General features: G+C 37.5%; 1 protein-coding gene across 3 annotated transcripts in view; it reads left to right on the top strand.

Annotated features, from left to right (window-relative positions):
* Nucleotides 1-17,844, top strand: part of ZDHHC15 (zDHHC palmitoyltransferase 15) — a 166,394-nt gene that overhangs the window by 64,691 nt on the left and 83,859 nt on the right. For all 3 annotated transcript variants that reach the window (XM_087813659.1, XM_016203894.2, XM_087813658.1), the window contains exon 3: nt 17,718-17,812. In XM_087813659.1, coding sequence (XP_087669785.1) covers nt 17,718-17,812 — 95 coding nt within the window. The remainder of the gene's footprint in view (nt 1-17,717; nt 17,813-17,844) is intronic.

Genomic DNA, 17,844 nt, shown 5'->3' with positions numbered 1-17,844 from the left:
ATATTCCATGCAAATGGTAAAGAAAAAAAAGTTGGAATAACAATTGTTGTTTCTGACAAAATGGACTTCAAAATAAATACCATAAAAAGAAACAAAGATGGTCACTACATAATACTAAAGGGATCGATCCAACAGGAGGAAATATGGGACCCACCTAAATATATAAACTTTTTGGTGGACTTTAAGGGGGTGATGGACAGCAACACAACATAGTGGGGGAATTTAACACCCTACTGTGAGCATTGGACAGATCATCAAGACAAAAAATCAACACAGGGAAACAGACCTTACAGGACACACTAGATCTAATAGTTTTATTGACATTTACAGGGCATTTCATCCTAAAGCATAAGAATACACATTCTTCTCAAGTGCACATGGAACATTTTCAAAAACAGACCACGTGATAGGGCATAAGGCAAGTCTCTACAAATTCAAGAAGTTTGAAATCATATCAAGCAACTACTCAGATCACAATGCCATGAAACTAGAGATCAACCACTATAAAAATACTCAAATATATTCAAACACATGGAGACTAAATAGCATGTTATTAAACAATGAATGAGTTACCAACGAGATCAAGGAAGAAATCAAACACTTCATGGAAAAAAGGAAAATGAGCAGACAACCCCAAATCTATGGAATACAGCAACCCAAAATCTCTGGGATACAGTGAAAGCAGTATTGGGAGGAAAGTTCATAGGATTACAGGCATACCTCAAGAAAAAAAGAAAAGCTCTACAAAACCATTAAATGCAACTGAAAAAACTAGAATGAGAACAGCAAGAGAAGCCCTGAAAAAGTAGACGGAAGGAAATAATAATCAGAGCAAAATTGAATGACATAGATACTAAAAAAACAGTACAAAAAAATCACTGAAATCAAGAGCTAGTTCTTTGAAAAGATGAATAAGATTGCTGCACCTTTAGCCAGGCTCACCAACAAACAGAGAGGACCCAAATAAATAAAATCAGAAATGAAAAAGGTGATATAACAACCGACCCAACAGAAATACAAAGGATCATAAGAAAATATTATGAGCAACTATATGCCAACAAACTGGACAACATGGGTGAAATGGACAAATTCCTAGAAGCATACAATCTTCCAAAGCTGAATCTGAGAGAGGTCGAAATCTGAATAGGCTGATAACTAATGAAATTGAAGCAGTAATCAAAAAACTCCCAGCAAACAAAAGTCCTGGACCAGATGGATTTACAGACGAGTTTTACCAAATATTCAAAGAATAATTAGCACCCATTCTATTCAAACTATTCCAGAAAATTCAAGATTAGGGAAAACTCCCAAACTCCTTTTATGTGGTCAGCATCATCCTAATCCCAAAGCCATATAAAGACACTACAAGACAGACAATTACAGGCCAATATCACTGATGAACATAGATGCTAAAGTCCTCAACAAAATAATAGCAAACTGGATCCGACAATACATTAAAATGATCACACACCATGACCAAGTTGGATTATTCCGAGGATGCAAGGCTGGCATAACATCTGCAAATCAATAAATGTGATACATCACAAAAACAAAATAAAGGTAAAAAATGCTATGATCATATCAATAGATGAAGAAAAAGCATTCGACAAAATCCAGCACCCATTTCTTATTAAAACTCAGCATAGTGGGAAAAGAGGGATCATACCTCAACATAATAAAGGCCATATAAATCACACCTACAGCCAACATCATACTCAATGATCAAAAACTAAAACCATTTCCCTTGACAAGAACAAGACAAGAATGTTCACTTTCACCACTCTTATTCAACATAGTTTTTGAAGTCCTTGCCACAGCCATCAGACATGAAGAAAACATAAAAGGTATCCAAATTGGAAAAGAGGAAGTAAAACTGTCATTATTCACAGATGACATGATATTGTAGATAGAAAACCCTAAAAACTCCATCAAAGTACTACTAAATTTAATAAATGAATTCGGCAAAGTAGTTGGACACAAAATTAACATATGGAAATTGATAGCATTTTTATACACCAGCAATGAACTCCTAGGAAGAGAAAGTAAAAAGCAATACCATTTACCATTGCAACTAAAAAAGTAAGATACCTATGAATAAATTTAACCAAAGATGTAAAAGACCTGTACTCAAAAAACTGTAGGACAGCCCACCCAGGCATGGCTCAGCAAATGAGCATCGGCCTAAGATCCAGATCAGAGTTCGGTTCCCGGTCAGGGCACATGCCCAGGTTGCGGGCTCGATCCCCAGTCAGGGGCGTGCAGTAGGCAGCCGATCAATGATTCCCTCATCATTGATATTTCTCTCTCTCTCCCTCTGCTTTCCTCTCTCTTAAATCAATAAAGATATATTTAAAAAACAAACAAAAAAAAAAACAACAAAACAAAAACAGGACACTGCAAAAAGAAAAATGGGAAGATATAAACAAATGGAAACATATACTGTGTTCATGGATTGGAAGACTTAATATCATTAAAATGTCCATAGTACCAAAAGCAATCTATAGATTCAATGCAATTCGTATTAAAATACCAACAGCATATTTCAAAAAACTAGAACATATATTCCCCAAATAGATTTTGAACTGTAAAAGACCCTGCAGCAATCTTGAGAGAAAAGAACAGACTTGGAGGGATCACTTTACAGGTTATCAAACTATAGTACAAAGTCGTTGTAATCAAAATAGTCTGGCATTGGTCCAAGAACAGACAAATATCTCAATGGAACAGACTAGAGAATCCGGAAATGGACACACACCATCATGGTCAATATTTTGCAAAGGAGGCAAGAGTTTACACTGGAATAAAGACAGTCTCTTCAGTAAGTGGTATTGCAAAAATTGGACCGGTACAGGTAAAAAATTTAAAATAGATCACTAATTTACTCCATACATAGAATACATTCAAAATGGATAAAATACTTAAAAGTAAGTCAGGAAACCATAAAAATCCTGAAATAATACATTAGTATTAAAGTCACAGACCTCTCACATAGTGGAATTTTCATTCATACATCTCCTAGGGTAAGAGAAACAAAGGAAACTCTAAACAAATGGGACTACATCAAACTAAAAATCTTCTGCACAGCAAAAGAAAACAGCCTCAAAATACAAAGAAACCCCACCGAATGGGAGAACATTTTTGCCAAGGATGCATCTGATAAAGAGCTAATTTCCAAAGTGTACAAAGAACTCATACAACTCAAGAAGAGGAAGAAAAATAATCCAATTTAAAAATGGGCTAAGGATCTTTATAGACACTTCTCTAAAGAGGACATAAAGGTGGCCACGAGACATATGAAAAAATGCTCAAGATAGCTAATCATCAGAGAGATGCAAATTAAAACCACAATGAGGTATCACTTCACACCTGTCATAATGGCTACCGTCAACAAATCAACAAATGACACATGCTGGCAAGGATGTGGAGTAAGGGGACCTCTGGTACACTGCTGGTGGGAATGCATATTGGTGCAACCACTGTGGAAAACAGTATGGAGGCTCCTCAATAATTTAAAAATGGAACTGTCTTTTGACTCAGCCATCCCACTTCTAGTAATATATCCTAAGAAATCCAAAACACTTATCAGAAAGAACTTAGGCACTCCTATGTTCCTATCAGCACTATGTACAATAGTGAATATCTGGAAATAGCCCAAGTGCCCATAAGTAGATGAGTGGATAAAAAAGCTGTGGGGCATTTTTTCCATGGAATACTATGCAACTGTAAGGAAGAAGGATCTCTTACCCTTTTGGGACAGCATGGATGGACCTGGAGAATATTATTCTAAGCTAAATAAGCCAGGAAGAGGAATACAAATATCATATGATCTCACTCATGTGTGGAACCTAAAGAACAAAATATACTGATGAACAAAATAGATCCAGTGACATAGAAACATGGAAAAGACGAATCTCTGAGGAAAGGTGGGGGTGGGTGGGTGGAGACAGATTAACCAAAAATTTATATGCATATAAATTCATTTGAATTAAGTACAGCACAATGTCAGACGGAATGCTGACATCTCATCTATCCATTTTAAATGAGGAAAGTGTCCAAAGATTATTCCCTAAGAGATGTTGCCCTGTGTCCTTCTTTATCCCCAAGATCAATGAATTAATGAAATGTTAAGTAAACATTATCATGAAGAGGATTTGAAACAAATCACTTTTCATTTTTTGAATAGGACCATGGTGTGTCTACCCCTGAAGTCTGTGTCATTTTTACATGTATAGCTCAGAAAACACATCAGTAAGATTTAAGAGGAAAGGAGGGAAAGGATGAAAACTGAGTTTAATTAAGTCCTAAGAATATGTGAGATACTTTCACATTTAAGATGTATCATTGTGATCCCTAGCCAGTTTGGCTCAGTGGTTAAAGTGTTGGTCCTTGGAATGAAGGGTCCCAGGTTTGATTCTGGCCAAGGGCATGTACCTCAGTTCCAGGCTTGATCCCCTGCCTTGGTCAGGACGAGTGCGGGAGTCAGGCAATTGATGTCTCTCTCTCACACTGATTTTTCTCTCTCTTCCTTCTACTTTGTCTGAAAAGCAATGGAAAAAATATCCTCAGGCAAGAATAAAAAAAAAACTATTGTGAGATGCTTCCACATGTAACCTGACACGGTGGTGGTGGTTGTTGGTGTGTGTGTGTGTGTGTGTGTGTGTGTGTGTGTACACATGTAATGAGATTAGCAAGGTTAACCAGCTTCTTAGGGACACATAGTTATTAAATGGCAGGTCCAGAGTTTAAATCCCAGTAATCTGATTTAGAATCCACTGTATTTTGGATGACATCTTGGTGCCAAAAGAAGACCAAAAAAAAACCCAAAAACAAAACTGAAAGAGGCTGTAATCTAAGTTTACCAATACATGAAGGCTATATATTTTGTCACCTTTTCTGTTTACCAAATCCCAGTACACTGACTACAAAGCTCTTTGAAACTGAAAAATACTAAGTTTAAGACAAGTAAGAGAATGCCTTGTTGGGCATGGCTCTGTGGTTGAGCATTGACCTAGGATTCAGGAGATCACGGTTTGATCCCCAGTCAGGGCACATGCCCGGGTTGCAGGCTCAATCCCCAGTCGGGTGATGTGCAGGAGGCACATCTCATCATTGATGTTTCTATCTCTCTCTCTCTTTCTCCCTTTTCCTTCTTCTTTCTGAAATCAATAATCGTGTATTTAAAAAAAAAAAAAAGACAAGACAAGTAAAATGAATCACTGCTTTACAATGTAGCTGGCAAACTTATGAAATTCATTGTCCTCCAGAACTGGTATAGACTTAAGACATGGATAGTTTTATAAAAGCTTTATAAAAATTGATGAGTGGTAGGTGCCTAATGGATAATTAGGAGAAATTAGGTACTTGGTAGAAAACCCTTACTTTTTAAAAAATATGTTTTTATTGATTTATTTCTTTATAGAGAGAGGAAGGGAGAGAGAGGGAAGAGAGAAAGAGAGAGAAACATAGATGTGAGAGAGAAACATCGATCACATACACCCTGACTGGGGATCCAGCCTGCAACCTGGGCTTGTGCCCTGACTGGGAATTGAACCAGCAACCTTTAAGTGCATGGCCTGACACTCAACCAACTGAGCCACACCGGCCAGGGCAGAAAACCCTAACTTTTTTAAAAAAGTGATTAATATCCAACACTGACAATGATGGAAAAATTGGCAAACCAATACATTGCTGATGAAAGTGTAACTTGCTATAATATTTATAATATGACCTTGCAGTATTTATTAAATATTTACATTCACATCTCTAGACCTAGCAGCTTCATGGTTGCATTTTTTTTTTTTTTTTTTTTTTTTGCAGTTACAGTTTACATTCAATATTATTTGCTTTAGTTTCAGGTGTATAACATAGTGGTTACACAATCATGTATTTACAAAGTGGTCTTTTCCATATTTCAAGTACTCACCTGGAACAATACTTAGTTATTACAATGTTATTGACTATATTTCTTATGCTGTGCTTTACATCCTCATGACTATTCATAACTATCACTTTGTACTTCTTAATCTCTTCACTCTTTTCACCCAGTCTCCCAAGCTGCTCCCCTTTGGCAACAACCTGTCTATTCTCTGTATCTATGTCTGTTTCTGTTTTATTCATTTATATTCTTTAGATTCTACATATAAGTGAAATCATATGGTATTTGTCTTTCCCTGTCTGACTTATTTCCTTTAGCATAATACCTTCTATGTCCATCCATGCTAGACAACCCTAACTTTTGAAGTTGATATCAATAAGGAAAACCATGCATGCTCTTTAAAAACATGATGCCATATGTTGTCACTAGAATTTGATCCCACCAACAGAGAAACTTCTAGGGTGTAGCTGACTAAACCATGGAAACAACCTTTGAGAAAATCTGATATTCTCCTAAGTGATACTTAAATCATGGAAACAACTCTTGAGCAATTATTGTACTTTTATGAACTATTATTACCTCTTTAATTATAGGCAATGGGCCTCTAAACCCACTCTCTCCAAATGTTCCTTCTAATAACTGAGAAAAATGGTACAGCTTTTTGTTAGAGCTTTTAGGCAGTGAAAGTAAAGTAAGGCAGTGAACTCAATTAGTTTCAACACCTCATTACTAGGTGTCCTATTCAAAGGAAGAAGTGACTTCTGGCTGCCAAATTTCCCCCTGATCATAATCTGGGAATATAATCTGTGGATTTTATCTTGAGCAAAATTGGATTTGAGTGGGGACTCTTTCAATTGCTAAAACTACAACTGCTGTTTCTATTTTAATTTTAGTATGCAATTGAAAATTATACCCCTCTCCTCATGACCTCTCCACCAACTCCAATGTTTTTGGTCATCAACCAATATAAAAGATATTACAGAAAATGGTGCCTTTTAAAATTAAACAGTTTCCAACAGTAGCTTTTAAGGAATGAGGTATGTTATATAATTGCTACAGTAACAGCCATAGCATTCATGTGTCTGAATATATAAAGCTTCATTATTTTTTGCTTTCCCCCATTTTTGTGCTCATCTTACTATAGACAGAGAAGTCTATCTGTTGCATCTATTTTTATTCACACAATAATGTGTATGCATGTGCATATGCACACACACACACACACACACACACACACACAGAGTCACTCACTTCCCATTAGTCCCTGGGAGCAGCACCTAGAAAAGGCAACCTGCTAGCCAAAGATGTTTCTAATAACAACTTTATGCTACTTTCAAGATGTAGTTTAAGATTCCATAATTTTTTTTTTATCAAGGAGTTTATAAATCTTTTGTTTCAGGAGAAACGCTCAATTAGTCATTCTACTGTCATAAGCTATTTCCATAATTGGGTCACATTGCAACACAGTGACCAAATTCAGAACAACTACATTCTTAGGTGTTTTTTTCTTTGGCAGTTGATCATGTTCCTTAGAGCTTATTCCTGCTCCTGAAAACCTTTGCACATGTGGAAAGAAAAAAACAAACACTTGAAAGCTTTTGGCTTGCATACAGTAATTACAGCCCCAGCAGCTTCAGAGCCCCATGACAGTGATCACTAACAAATAAGCAAAAGGCTCTACTGTGCCTCTTTGCTTAAAAGAAGATGTTTCTCCATTTCATTTCAATGTCATTGAGTAGTGGCAGTTCAGGGATACAATTCACAAACTGTTTGATTTCTCTGCTGAGCTGAAACCTCACTAGAGCATCACACTTAAAAAGAAAGACTTGATGTCCTTGTAATTTATAAGAGTGATTACTCTAGGTACAAAATCAATTATAAATAAATATGTTGCTAGTGTTTTAAGGAAGAAAAGAAATGGACTTCCACACATTTGGGATCGTGGCTTAGGAACACCATATATAGGGAAAAACATAAAATTGAGAATCATGGGAACTATCCATAATTCAGTAATACTGCAGAATGAAATATGACAGAGATGTGGCCAATTGCCTGACAGGAATGTTGAAGAGGAGCTTCCTCCTTGGTATAGTAAGCTAAACAACCAAATTACCTCTAAAGCCCTGTTTCTCACGGTTCATGTGTCTTGGAATCACCTGGGGGAGTTGCTAGATTATTGGACCCTATCTCAAACTACTGATTTGGAATCCCTGGTGTAGAGCTTTGGAATTTGCATTCTAATAACCCCTGAGTTGGTTTAAATTCACACTAAAATTTGAGAAGCACTGCTTTGAGAGAAAGAGCTCTGGACTGGGAGTGAGGAAACTGGCATTCTGGTTACATACATCACTTCTGTAAATTTGCTGGGTAACCCCGATCATGTCACTTACCCTTTGTGGGCCTCAGTTACTTGTCTGTAAAGTTAGGAAGCTGAACAAAATGATCTCTATGTTTTCACCCAACTCTAAGGTTTTTATTAAATCCATAGTATAGCCTGTATTCTACCAATGTACTAAATGACTTTTCCTTGATCATTTAATCTCATGATTCCTCATTTCCACCCATCTATAGAAAAGTACTAACTCTCTCGTCGTTGATGTTTCTCTCTCTCCCTCTCCCTTCCTCTCTCTGACATCAATAAAGATTTTTTAAAAAAGAAAAGTACTCATAGCTTCTATGAAACCTTAGAATACAGGAAGAGGAGCCAGCTTTTTCCAGTTTCATGATTAAACCAGTTGTTAATTTGTAGTATGGCATGAAACAAGTTAAAGTCCCACACACTTCCCATCCCAATCATTGGAACAAAAAATAAATGGCCTTAAAATACCACCAAGTGTAACAGTTTTGTTTTTAGCATTTAGGTGATCCAAATCTCTGAAGCTTATTACTTTTGAAGTGCCCAATGAGAGGGTAAACATGAAATTATTTTTTCTTAGTTTATTAGTTTCTTAGTTCAAAAGTTTCATAATCCCATTCCATAGTGAAGAAACAGGGGTTAGTTAACATGAAATCTTCCCTGTATAAACTTCATAAAATCAAAGAAACAAAAACATAGTAAAGATAAGACAAACAATTTAAAAGTCTTGCTTAAGATAAAAATTTCCAATAATACATTACAAGGGCTAAGTTATGGAGGAAGGGTCACTCTCATTCATTGGTGATGAGAATGTAAAGTTTAAATAGCAATTTGGCAATACCTACCAAAAGGCCTAGGTTTGGGCCACGCAGTATCACTTAAAGGAATTGATGATATAGATCTTTTTAGTACATGTGCCAATGACGCATATACAAAATTATTCATTACAGCATTATTTGTATTAGTAAGAGAAGGGCAAAAAACTAAGTTTCCATCAGAGACAGTCTGGTTAAATAAATTATATCATATTCATTCAATGGAATCCAATGAAACTTTATAAATGTTTTAATTGAATTTATTGGGGTTAATAAAATTATATAAGTTTCCCCCTCTTTGCCACCCTCAACCTGGTTGCTCAAAGTGGTGGAAATGGGGGCTTCTGTAATATTCTCAACAATAAAAATAAAATAAAATGAAATAAAATAAATAATAAATAAATTATATAGGTTTCCAGTGCACAATTCTATAAGCCATCATTTGTATATTACACTATGTATTCACAACCCAATGTCGAGTTTCCTTCAGTAACCTCTTCTACCTCCACTCATCTCCATTCCCTCTGGTAATCACCATACTGTTTGCTGTGTCCATGAATGCTTTCATTTTCTTTAATCCTTTCACCTTTTTTCATCTAACACCCACATCCCCCTCCCTTCTGAACAGCTCTCAGTGTCTTCTCTGTATCTATGAGTCTGTTTCTACTTTCTTTGTTTGTTTAGTTCATTAGATTCTACATATAAGTGAAATCATATATTTGTCTTTCTATGACTGGCTTATTTCACTTATTAATAATCTCCAGGACCATCCAGGCCATCACAGAAGGTAAAATTTCCTTCTTTTGTATGGCAAGTAGTATTTGTAAATGTACCATTGTGTAAATATACCACAGCTTTTTTATCCTCTAATCTACTTCCAAATCTTGGATATTGTAATTAATGCAGCAATAAATATAGAGGTACATGTATTATTTCAAATTAGTTTTGTGTTTCTTCACATATATTCCCATAAGTGGAATCACTGGGTCATAAGTAGTTCATTTTTAATTTTTTTGAGGTAACTCCATACTGCTTTCCACTGTGGCTGCACCAATCTTCATTCTACCAACATTGCACGGGGGTTCCCTTTTCTCCACATCCTTGTCAACACTTGTTGTTTGTTGATTTATTGATAGCCATTCTGACAGGATTGAGGTGATATCATACTGTGGTTTTTATTTGCATTTCTCTGATGATTAGTGACATTGAGCATCTTTTCACATGTCTATATGCCATCTGTATGTCCTTTTTGGAGAAATGTCTATTTAAATTCTTTGACAGTTTTTTATTTGGATTGTTTGTGGGGTGTTGTTGTTGTTGTTCTTACTTGTAAAAGATTCTTATAAATTTTGAATATTAACCCATTATCAGTTGTATCATTGGCAAATACATTCTCCCATTCAGTGAGTTGTCTTTTTATTTACTGTCGTTGATGGATAGGTATTTGTTTGTTGCCATTTTTTTTTAATACTTTTGTTTTTCTCTCTCTCATTTTTTTCTTCTTAAAGTAGTCCCTTTAGCATTTCTTGCAATGCTGGTTTGATGATAAGATACTCCTTTAACCTTTTTTTTCCCTCTGGGAAGCTCTTTATTTCACTTTCAGTTTTAAATGATAGCCTTGCTGGATGGAATAGTCTTGGATTCAGTCCCCTGCTTTTCATTGCTTTGTATGCTTCATGCTACTCCCTTCTAACCTGAAGTGTTTTTATTGAGAAATCAGCTGACAGACAGTTTAATGGGAGCTGCCTTGTAGGTAACTTTCTGTCTGTCTCTTCCAGTCTTTAAAATTATTTGTCTTCAACGTTTGCCATTTTAATAATGATTTGTTCAGGTTTGGGTCTTTTGGGGTTCATCCTGATCGGGACTCTGTGTTTCCTGAACTTGTGTGACATTTTCTTTCATTAAGCTAGGGAATTTTTCTTTCATTATTTCTTCAGATAAGTTCTCTATTTCTTGCTCAGATTCTTCTCCTCCATTACTCCTATTATGCAGATGTTGTTACTTCTCATGTTTTCCCAAATTTTTAACTATCCCCCTGCTTTTTAATTCTTTTTTTCTAATTGCTGCTCTGATTTTTTTTATCTTGTCTTCTAATTAGCTGGTTTGGTCATCAGTTTCTTCTAATCTACTGTTGATTCCTTCTCGGGTATTATTTACATCAGCTATGTCATTCTCTTGAATTTTTAAATTTTTTTAAAAAAAATCCTTACCTGAGGGTATTTTTTCCATTGATTTTCAGAGAGAGTGGAAGGATGGGAGAAGAAAACATCGATGTGAGAGAGACACATCAATTGATTACCTCCTGCATGAGGCCCAACCAGGGCCAGGGATCAAACCTGCAACCGAAGTACATGCCTTGACCAGGAATCAAACCTGCAATCCTGGTCCATGGGAAGACTCTCTAATCAATGAACCAAACTGACCAGGGCATTTAATATATTTCTATTAATTTTTTTCAGAGAGAGGAAGGAAGAGGGAGAGAAAATTAGAAACATCAATGAGAGAACATTGACTGGTTGCCTCCTGTATGCCCCCTATTGGGGATAGGGCCCACAACCTGGGCATATGCCCTGACCTGGAATCAAACCAGCATCCTCTTGGTACATAGTAAGAAGCTCAATCACTGAGCCACACCAGCCAAGCTCATTCTCAATTTCTGATTATTTCTTATTCATGGTTTCTATATCTTTTCTCATGCTGATGTAGTTTCCACTAAGTTTCTTGTAGTGCTCATTAAGTTGCTTATATTTCTTTCTAAGATGTGTGAGCATCTTTATAACCATTACTTTGAACTCTATATCTGATAAATTGCTTTCTTCCATTTCATTTAGGTCCTTTCCTGGCAATTCCTCTTTTTCTTTTATTTTGGGATTGTTTCTTTGTCTCCCCATTTTACCTGTCTCTTTGTGTTTGTTTCTATGTGTCAGAATTGCTATGTCTCCCAGTCTTTGTAGGGTGTCCTTATGTAGAAGCTGTCTTGTGGGACCTAGTGGTGGAGCCTCTTTGATCTCCTGAGCTGGATGTTCAATGAATGTCCCTTGTGTGGATTATTTTGTTTCTTCTGTTGTAATTGGGCCTTGATTACTGATGCCCCTTTTGATGATGGGCTCTTCCCTCAGGCTTGCTGACTGCAAGGCTCAACCCCTATACTACGTTGTGCCAGCTGTTATACAGGTGCAGACGGAACAAAACAAGACAAAACAGATAACAACAGGAAAAACACATCAAAACTAAACTAAACAACAAGAGAGACTCAAACAGAAAAAGAAAAGTAATCAAACAGTACTAATTGGCTAGAGACCAAAATAATTAGAAGCAGGAAGAGAACCAAAAAGGAGAATATGGAATCAAATAAGGAAGAGAAATGAACTTTGGATCTGCTATTTGTGGTGTTCACTTGATTTTGCACTGATGTTGATTTTGGCCACTTGGTGTGTCAGTCCTGGGCCTCTTGTTGTTGCCAGCCAAGGTGAGTCGCTGTTCCTGCCTGGTCCTGGGCAACCTGTCTGAAGTGTGGCAGGGCAGAGCCCCAAGTAGACTGACGGGCAGTACCCTTGTTGCCCAGATGCTGGGTCTGCCTAGGGTTTCACACCTTGAATGTCCTTGTTCTGAGCTGTTCTCCCTGCCTCCATGGAACTGGGCTCTGCAGGGTATCTGCTCTTGGTCAGAATGGTTTGAACAGACTCACATTGGGAGTGGTGTCCTTACCTTGTAGGAGGCAGGAGCAGACACTTCCTCTCTTACCAATGTCTCAGCTCTGCCTGGTTGCTTGCACCCCCTCACTGCCACTGCAAGCAAGAAGGTCTTAAAAATATTAATAAAAAAGAAAATTAAAAATCAGCAGACCTTGGCACTACAAGCTTTCAGCGCCACTTGCCCCTGTTAGGGGTGACCCCTACCCAGGCTCCATCTAATCAGGCCCAATGTTAAAGTCCCCCATGGTTCCAGTCCCAGCTTTAGGTGCACAGATTTCCAGGCCAACACTGTTCACCCTTGCCTCAGTTTGTTGCAAGATAGGGCAGAAGTAGTCGATCTGCAGGTGGGGGAAAAGGTATCTCCCTGCACTACAGTTTGGCAGAACTGAAGTTCCTCCCTTGTCCCCACTGTCCAGTCCATGTCTTATTTTCTGCTAAAAGTTTCCATAGATCTGCATCTTTTTCAGTTTCCATCTGGCCCTTAGTTCTAGCAGTGCCCTGGGGCAAGGGAGGCGATGACTCCCTCTGGGACAAACACTGCAGTTTTCAACCCTGAGTTCTGCCCCGACCCAGTGAGGAGGTTGGTGGCAAGGCAAGAACACTGGATTTCAGTGGCAAGGCCAGGTGTCTTGAGGCTCCAGATCATGACAGCGGGGTACAGTGCACCAGGTCTTGTGTGCCCAGTCATGGTGGCAGATCAGGGCAGTCTAGGGTACTGGGTCATGATGGCAGAACCAGGAGCACTTGTAGGTAACTCTTTTTCTCCTGTTGCTTTTAAGATGATCTGTTTGTCTTAGCATTTCCCATTTTAAATATGATGCTTCTTGGTGTGGGCCTCTTTGGGGTCATTTTGTTTGGGTCTCCCTGCACTTCCTGGACTTGTGTGTCTTTTTCCTTCACCAGGTTATGGAAGTTTTCAGTCATTATTTATTCAAATATGTTCTAAATATCTTGTTGTCTCTCTTCTGCTGCTGGTATGCCTATGATGCAGATATTGCTTCCTGTGGTTCCAATGATCCCTTAAACTATCATCTTTTTGGTGTCCAATTGGGTGTTTTCTGCTACATTGTCTTTCAATTAAGTAATTTGATTCTCTGCTTCATCCAACTTATTGTTTATTTTTTTCAGGGTATTCTTCATTTCAGATATTGTATTCTTTATTTCTGACTGGTTCTATTGTATCGTTTCTATGTCCTTTTTATGCTGTTGTAGTTCTCACTAAGTTATTTGCAGTTCTCGCTAAGTGTGTTGAGCATCCCTATAACCATTTTTAACTCTGTATCTTGTAAATTGCCTGCTTACATTTCATTTAGCTATTTTTTTTGAGATTTCTCTTGTTCTTTCATTTCAGACATGTTTCTTTGTATCCCCATTTTGGCTGCCTCTTATGTTTGTTTCTATGTATTAGGTATATCTGCTATGTCTCTAATCTTGGGAGGGACTCTGGTATAGGTCAATATCAGATGATGCCTGTGATTGGCCCTCAGCAACTTGTTTGGAGCTATGAAATGAACCATTATTTGAGGCTGCCCCTACTGGTCCTGGCTGTGCATGGAAACGATCAAGCTGTGCAAGAAGGCCGACTTCCACCAGCATTGATTCCAGGGCAGGTCAGCAAAAAGCCTTAGGTACCCTGAGATTAACCTCTGTCTGTCTTCGTCTGCCAGCTGCCTGTTAGTTTCAGTCATTGAAAGATCCTCCGGCAGTACTCAAACTGCAGGAAGAAGGTTCTCAGTGAGTTACCAGGTAGTTGCAAGGGATGTTCACCAGAATGATACAGGCTAAATCTTGGTGATAGTGTTGGGTCCGAAGCTCCTCAGCAAATGTCCTAAGGTATACCAAATCTAGCTGCAGACTTTTATGATGGAGCAGGGTCTCAGGAAATCATCAGAGTTTTCCAGCATATTTTATCAGGCCCAAAGAGACCAATATTTGGCTATGTGAAAGAAAGGTTCTGCACCCATTGGATCTGCAAGGACAAAATGCCCTCCCCCCCCCCCTTTAGAAAGACACACTGTCTGCTTGAGTGTCTTCCATCAGTTATATCTTAGCAAGGCTGGGCTGCCAGGACTTGGGAAGGTGGGGTTAACAGATCTCTCATGAGAAGGAGTGCCTGTCAAGCATATGAGAAAAAAGAAGGAATAACTCCAACCCCAGAGACAAAAAAACCCAGTCACTGATACCCCCTAGGTCTGCTCAGATCTCTACACCCCTGCTCAGGCAGCTGACTCCTCAGCAGGGTGTGAGTTCTACAGGATGGGGTGACGGGGAGTCAAGAGGGTAAAGGTATTTCATTCTCCCAGGTTGATCCCATACGGAAGAGAGTTCTCCACCCAAGAAAGATGGCATCTGCAGTGCGGGAGAGGGACTCACCACAAAGATTCTGGAGGCTATCCCTTCAGCTCTCTCCTCAGAGCCACAAACCTCAGTCTCTCCTCACAAAACTCTTGTCCACTCTGCCATAGTCCAGGGGGAGTGGTTGCAAATGAGATTTTGTGCATTTTCCCTTTAAGAGGGTACCTGTGTCTCTAGCAGAGTCCTGTCTTTCCTGGACAGACAGAATCCCCACTAATTTTTACAGCTAGATGTTATGTGGTCATCTCTTCTTGGCTCTGGTGCTCTGGACTAAGGAGCCTAGTGTGGGGTTAACACTCAATATTCTTCAGGGGGAACCTTTGCAGCTGAGATATCCTTCCAGGATCTCAGCTGTTGCCTATGGAAATGGTGCCAGCCTTTTTCCCATCTCTGCTCTTTCTACCAGTCTTCTGTAAATCCTTGGTTATAAGACTTCTGTTCAGCTAGTCTTCAGTTGGTTATTCAGACTGATTGTTCTGTATTTCAGTTGTAATTCCAGTTTTGTCCTGGGAGGTGGTGAATGTAACTTCTACCTACTCTGCTGCTATCTTGGACTCCCATACAACTTTTAAAAATGAGAATGAAGAAGCTCACTCTCTCTAAGTTATATTAAATGAATGATCTCCAGACTGATGAATGTCAGAGGGATGGAGAACGGTGGGTGGATAGAGGGGGAGAGATTAACCAAAGAATTTATGTGCATATATGCACAAGCCAAAGACATGGACAATGGTGGGGAGAGGGACTGGAGAGGGGGATGGGACGAGGTGGAATGGGTCATTGGGGAGAAAAAGGAACATCTGTAATATTTTAAACAAAAATAAACCAAAAAAAACCCCAAATAAATAAATAAATAAATAAATAAATGATCTCCAACTTAGAGTAAATAAAAAAGAAGGTGAAAAACAATATGTAAAGAATCTGCTATTTATGTTAAAAAAAACATGCTTTTTGGGTGCTTTTTATATATAAAATTTGAAGTGATACACAATAAACTCATGACAGTATGACATGTCTTGTTTTCAGGAAAGGAAACGGTATTGCAGAGGGACAGAGATAGAAGAGAGACTTTTCATTGTATACAATTATATACCTTCAAATTTTGAACTTTGTGTTTATATTGTTTTTCAAAGAAATATAGTGGAAAAATTTAAATATATTAAAAATCCCACGTGTATAATGTTCATATATATTTATAAAACCATATGAAAATAAGAAGATTTAGAATGATACACATCAAACACCAAACCAACAAGTATTATGCCTTAGGAAGGGGAGGTAGAAAGTTAGATTTATGTGTATGGTGGATTTTTACTTTATGTTGCTTAAATTTAAAAAATGAGATTTTCTAATTACACAAATCAACCACATAAAAAGAAATCCTATACTATATGGCTTGGGCACTGGACCAAGAGAGTACAGCTTTTTGAAAAAAAAACTTCAGCCGTTAATGTATGAAAGTCTCAGCCCTATTAACATGTTTGTAACATCATTTCCTGGAGTCTTTCTGATAAGTTGAAGCAATAAGACCTTCTTTTCACCACTCAAAGTCAAGAAAACACACAGTGAAATATACAGAAAATGCATCATAGAATTGTACACTTTAAGCATATAATTTTATTAACCAATGTCACTCCAATAAATGTAAATTTTTTTTAAAAAAGGAAGTGATTATCCCTGGCTAGTGTGGCTCTGTTGCTTAGAGTGTTGACTGGTACACTAAAAGGTTGCAGGTTCATTTCCCTGTCAGGGCACATACCCAGGTTGTAGGTTTGATCCCAGGTCAGGGTGTATGTGAGACAACTGATTGATTTTCTCCCTCACATTGATTTCTATCTGTCTGTCTGTCTCTTTCCCCCTTCCTCTCTCTCTAAACTAAATTTTTAAAAGTTTATAGAAAGGAAGTAATAAGACCTTACCATGGAAGTACTCAAAATAAAGCCGTAAACTAACCTTTAGTCTTATAATGAACTCAGTGGAAAATACTGAAATTTCCTATATCAGGAGAGCTATCTAGGGGGCAAAGGATATACAAAGAAAAGCAGTAAGGAACCACTTTTACAATTGTCTTAAAGGTACAACTCATATTTCAATAGTGTGTATTCTTTGGAATATTAAAATGAACTTTGTGATTTAGAGTCAGAAATACTCTTTTTAAACCTGGTTACATTATATAGTAGCTGTGTGAATTTGTGTAATCAACTACCCTTATAGTTAATCAACTATTCCTATTTTGTTACCAATCTCAGAAATTTATTAAAAAATTAAATAAGATATTATGAAAGTACATTGTAAAATCTATAATGCTGTGAAAACATTATCATTTTTCATCACCCATCTTCCTCCATATTGTCATAAAGGACATTTTCTCTTTATTCTCAGAATCCCATGGCAACTTTTCAAACATGTAACTCCAGAAACTTTCTGGTTCAAAATTTGGCATTATAAATTGTTTCTGTCACTGCATGGGAAAAATAATTGAAATTTCATAGTAATACTAAAAAAATATGTATTAATAGGAAAACAAAATAGAAATTTGATTTTGAGCTTTATGTGTTTTTGAACTCTTAGAAATGGGGAAAGGATAGTATAAACATTTTTTCTTTTTTCTTAAATTTCAGTTATCTACCTCGTATTCTACCATGCCATCTTTGTGTTCTTTACCTGGACTTACTGGAAGTCTATTTTTACACTCCCTCAACAGCCAAACCAGAAGGTAAGTAAACTGATTACATCATAAAGGCTAAA

This window comes from Miniopterus natalensis, chromosome X (genome assembly GCF_054644295.1).
Source record: "Miniopterus natalensis isolate mMinNat1 chromosome X, mMinNat1.hap1, whole genome shotgun sequence".
Classification (NCBI taxonomy): Eukaryota; Metazoa; Chordata; class Mammalia; order Chiroptera; family Miniopteridae; genus Miniopterus; species Miniopterus natalensis.
The sequence above is the reverse complement of the archived record's forward strand: the minus strand, read 5'-3'. Positions and strand labels throughout refer to the sequence as shown.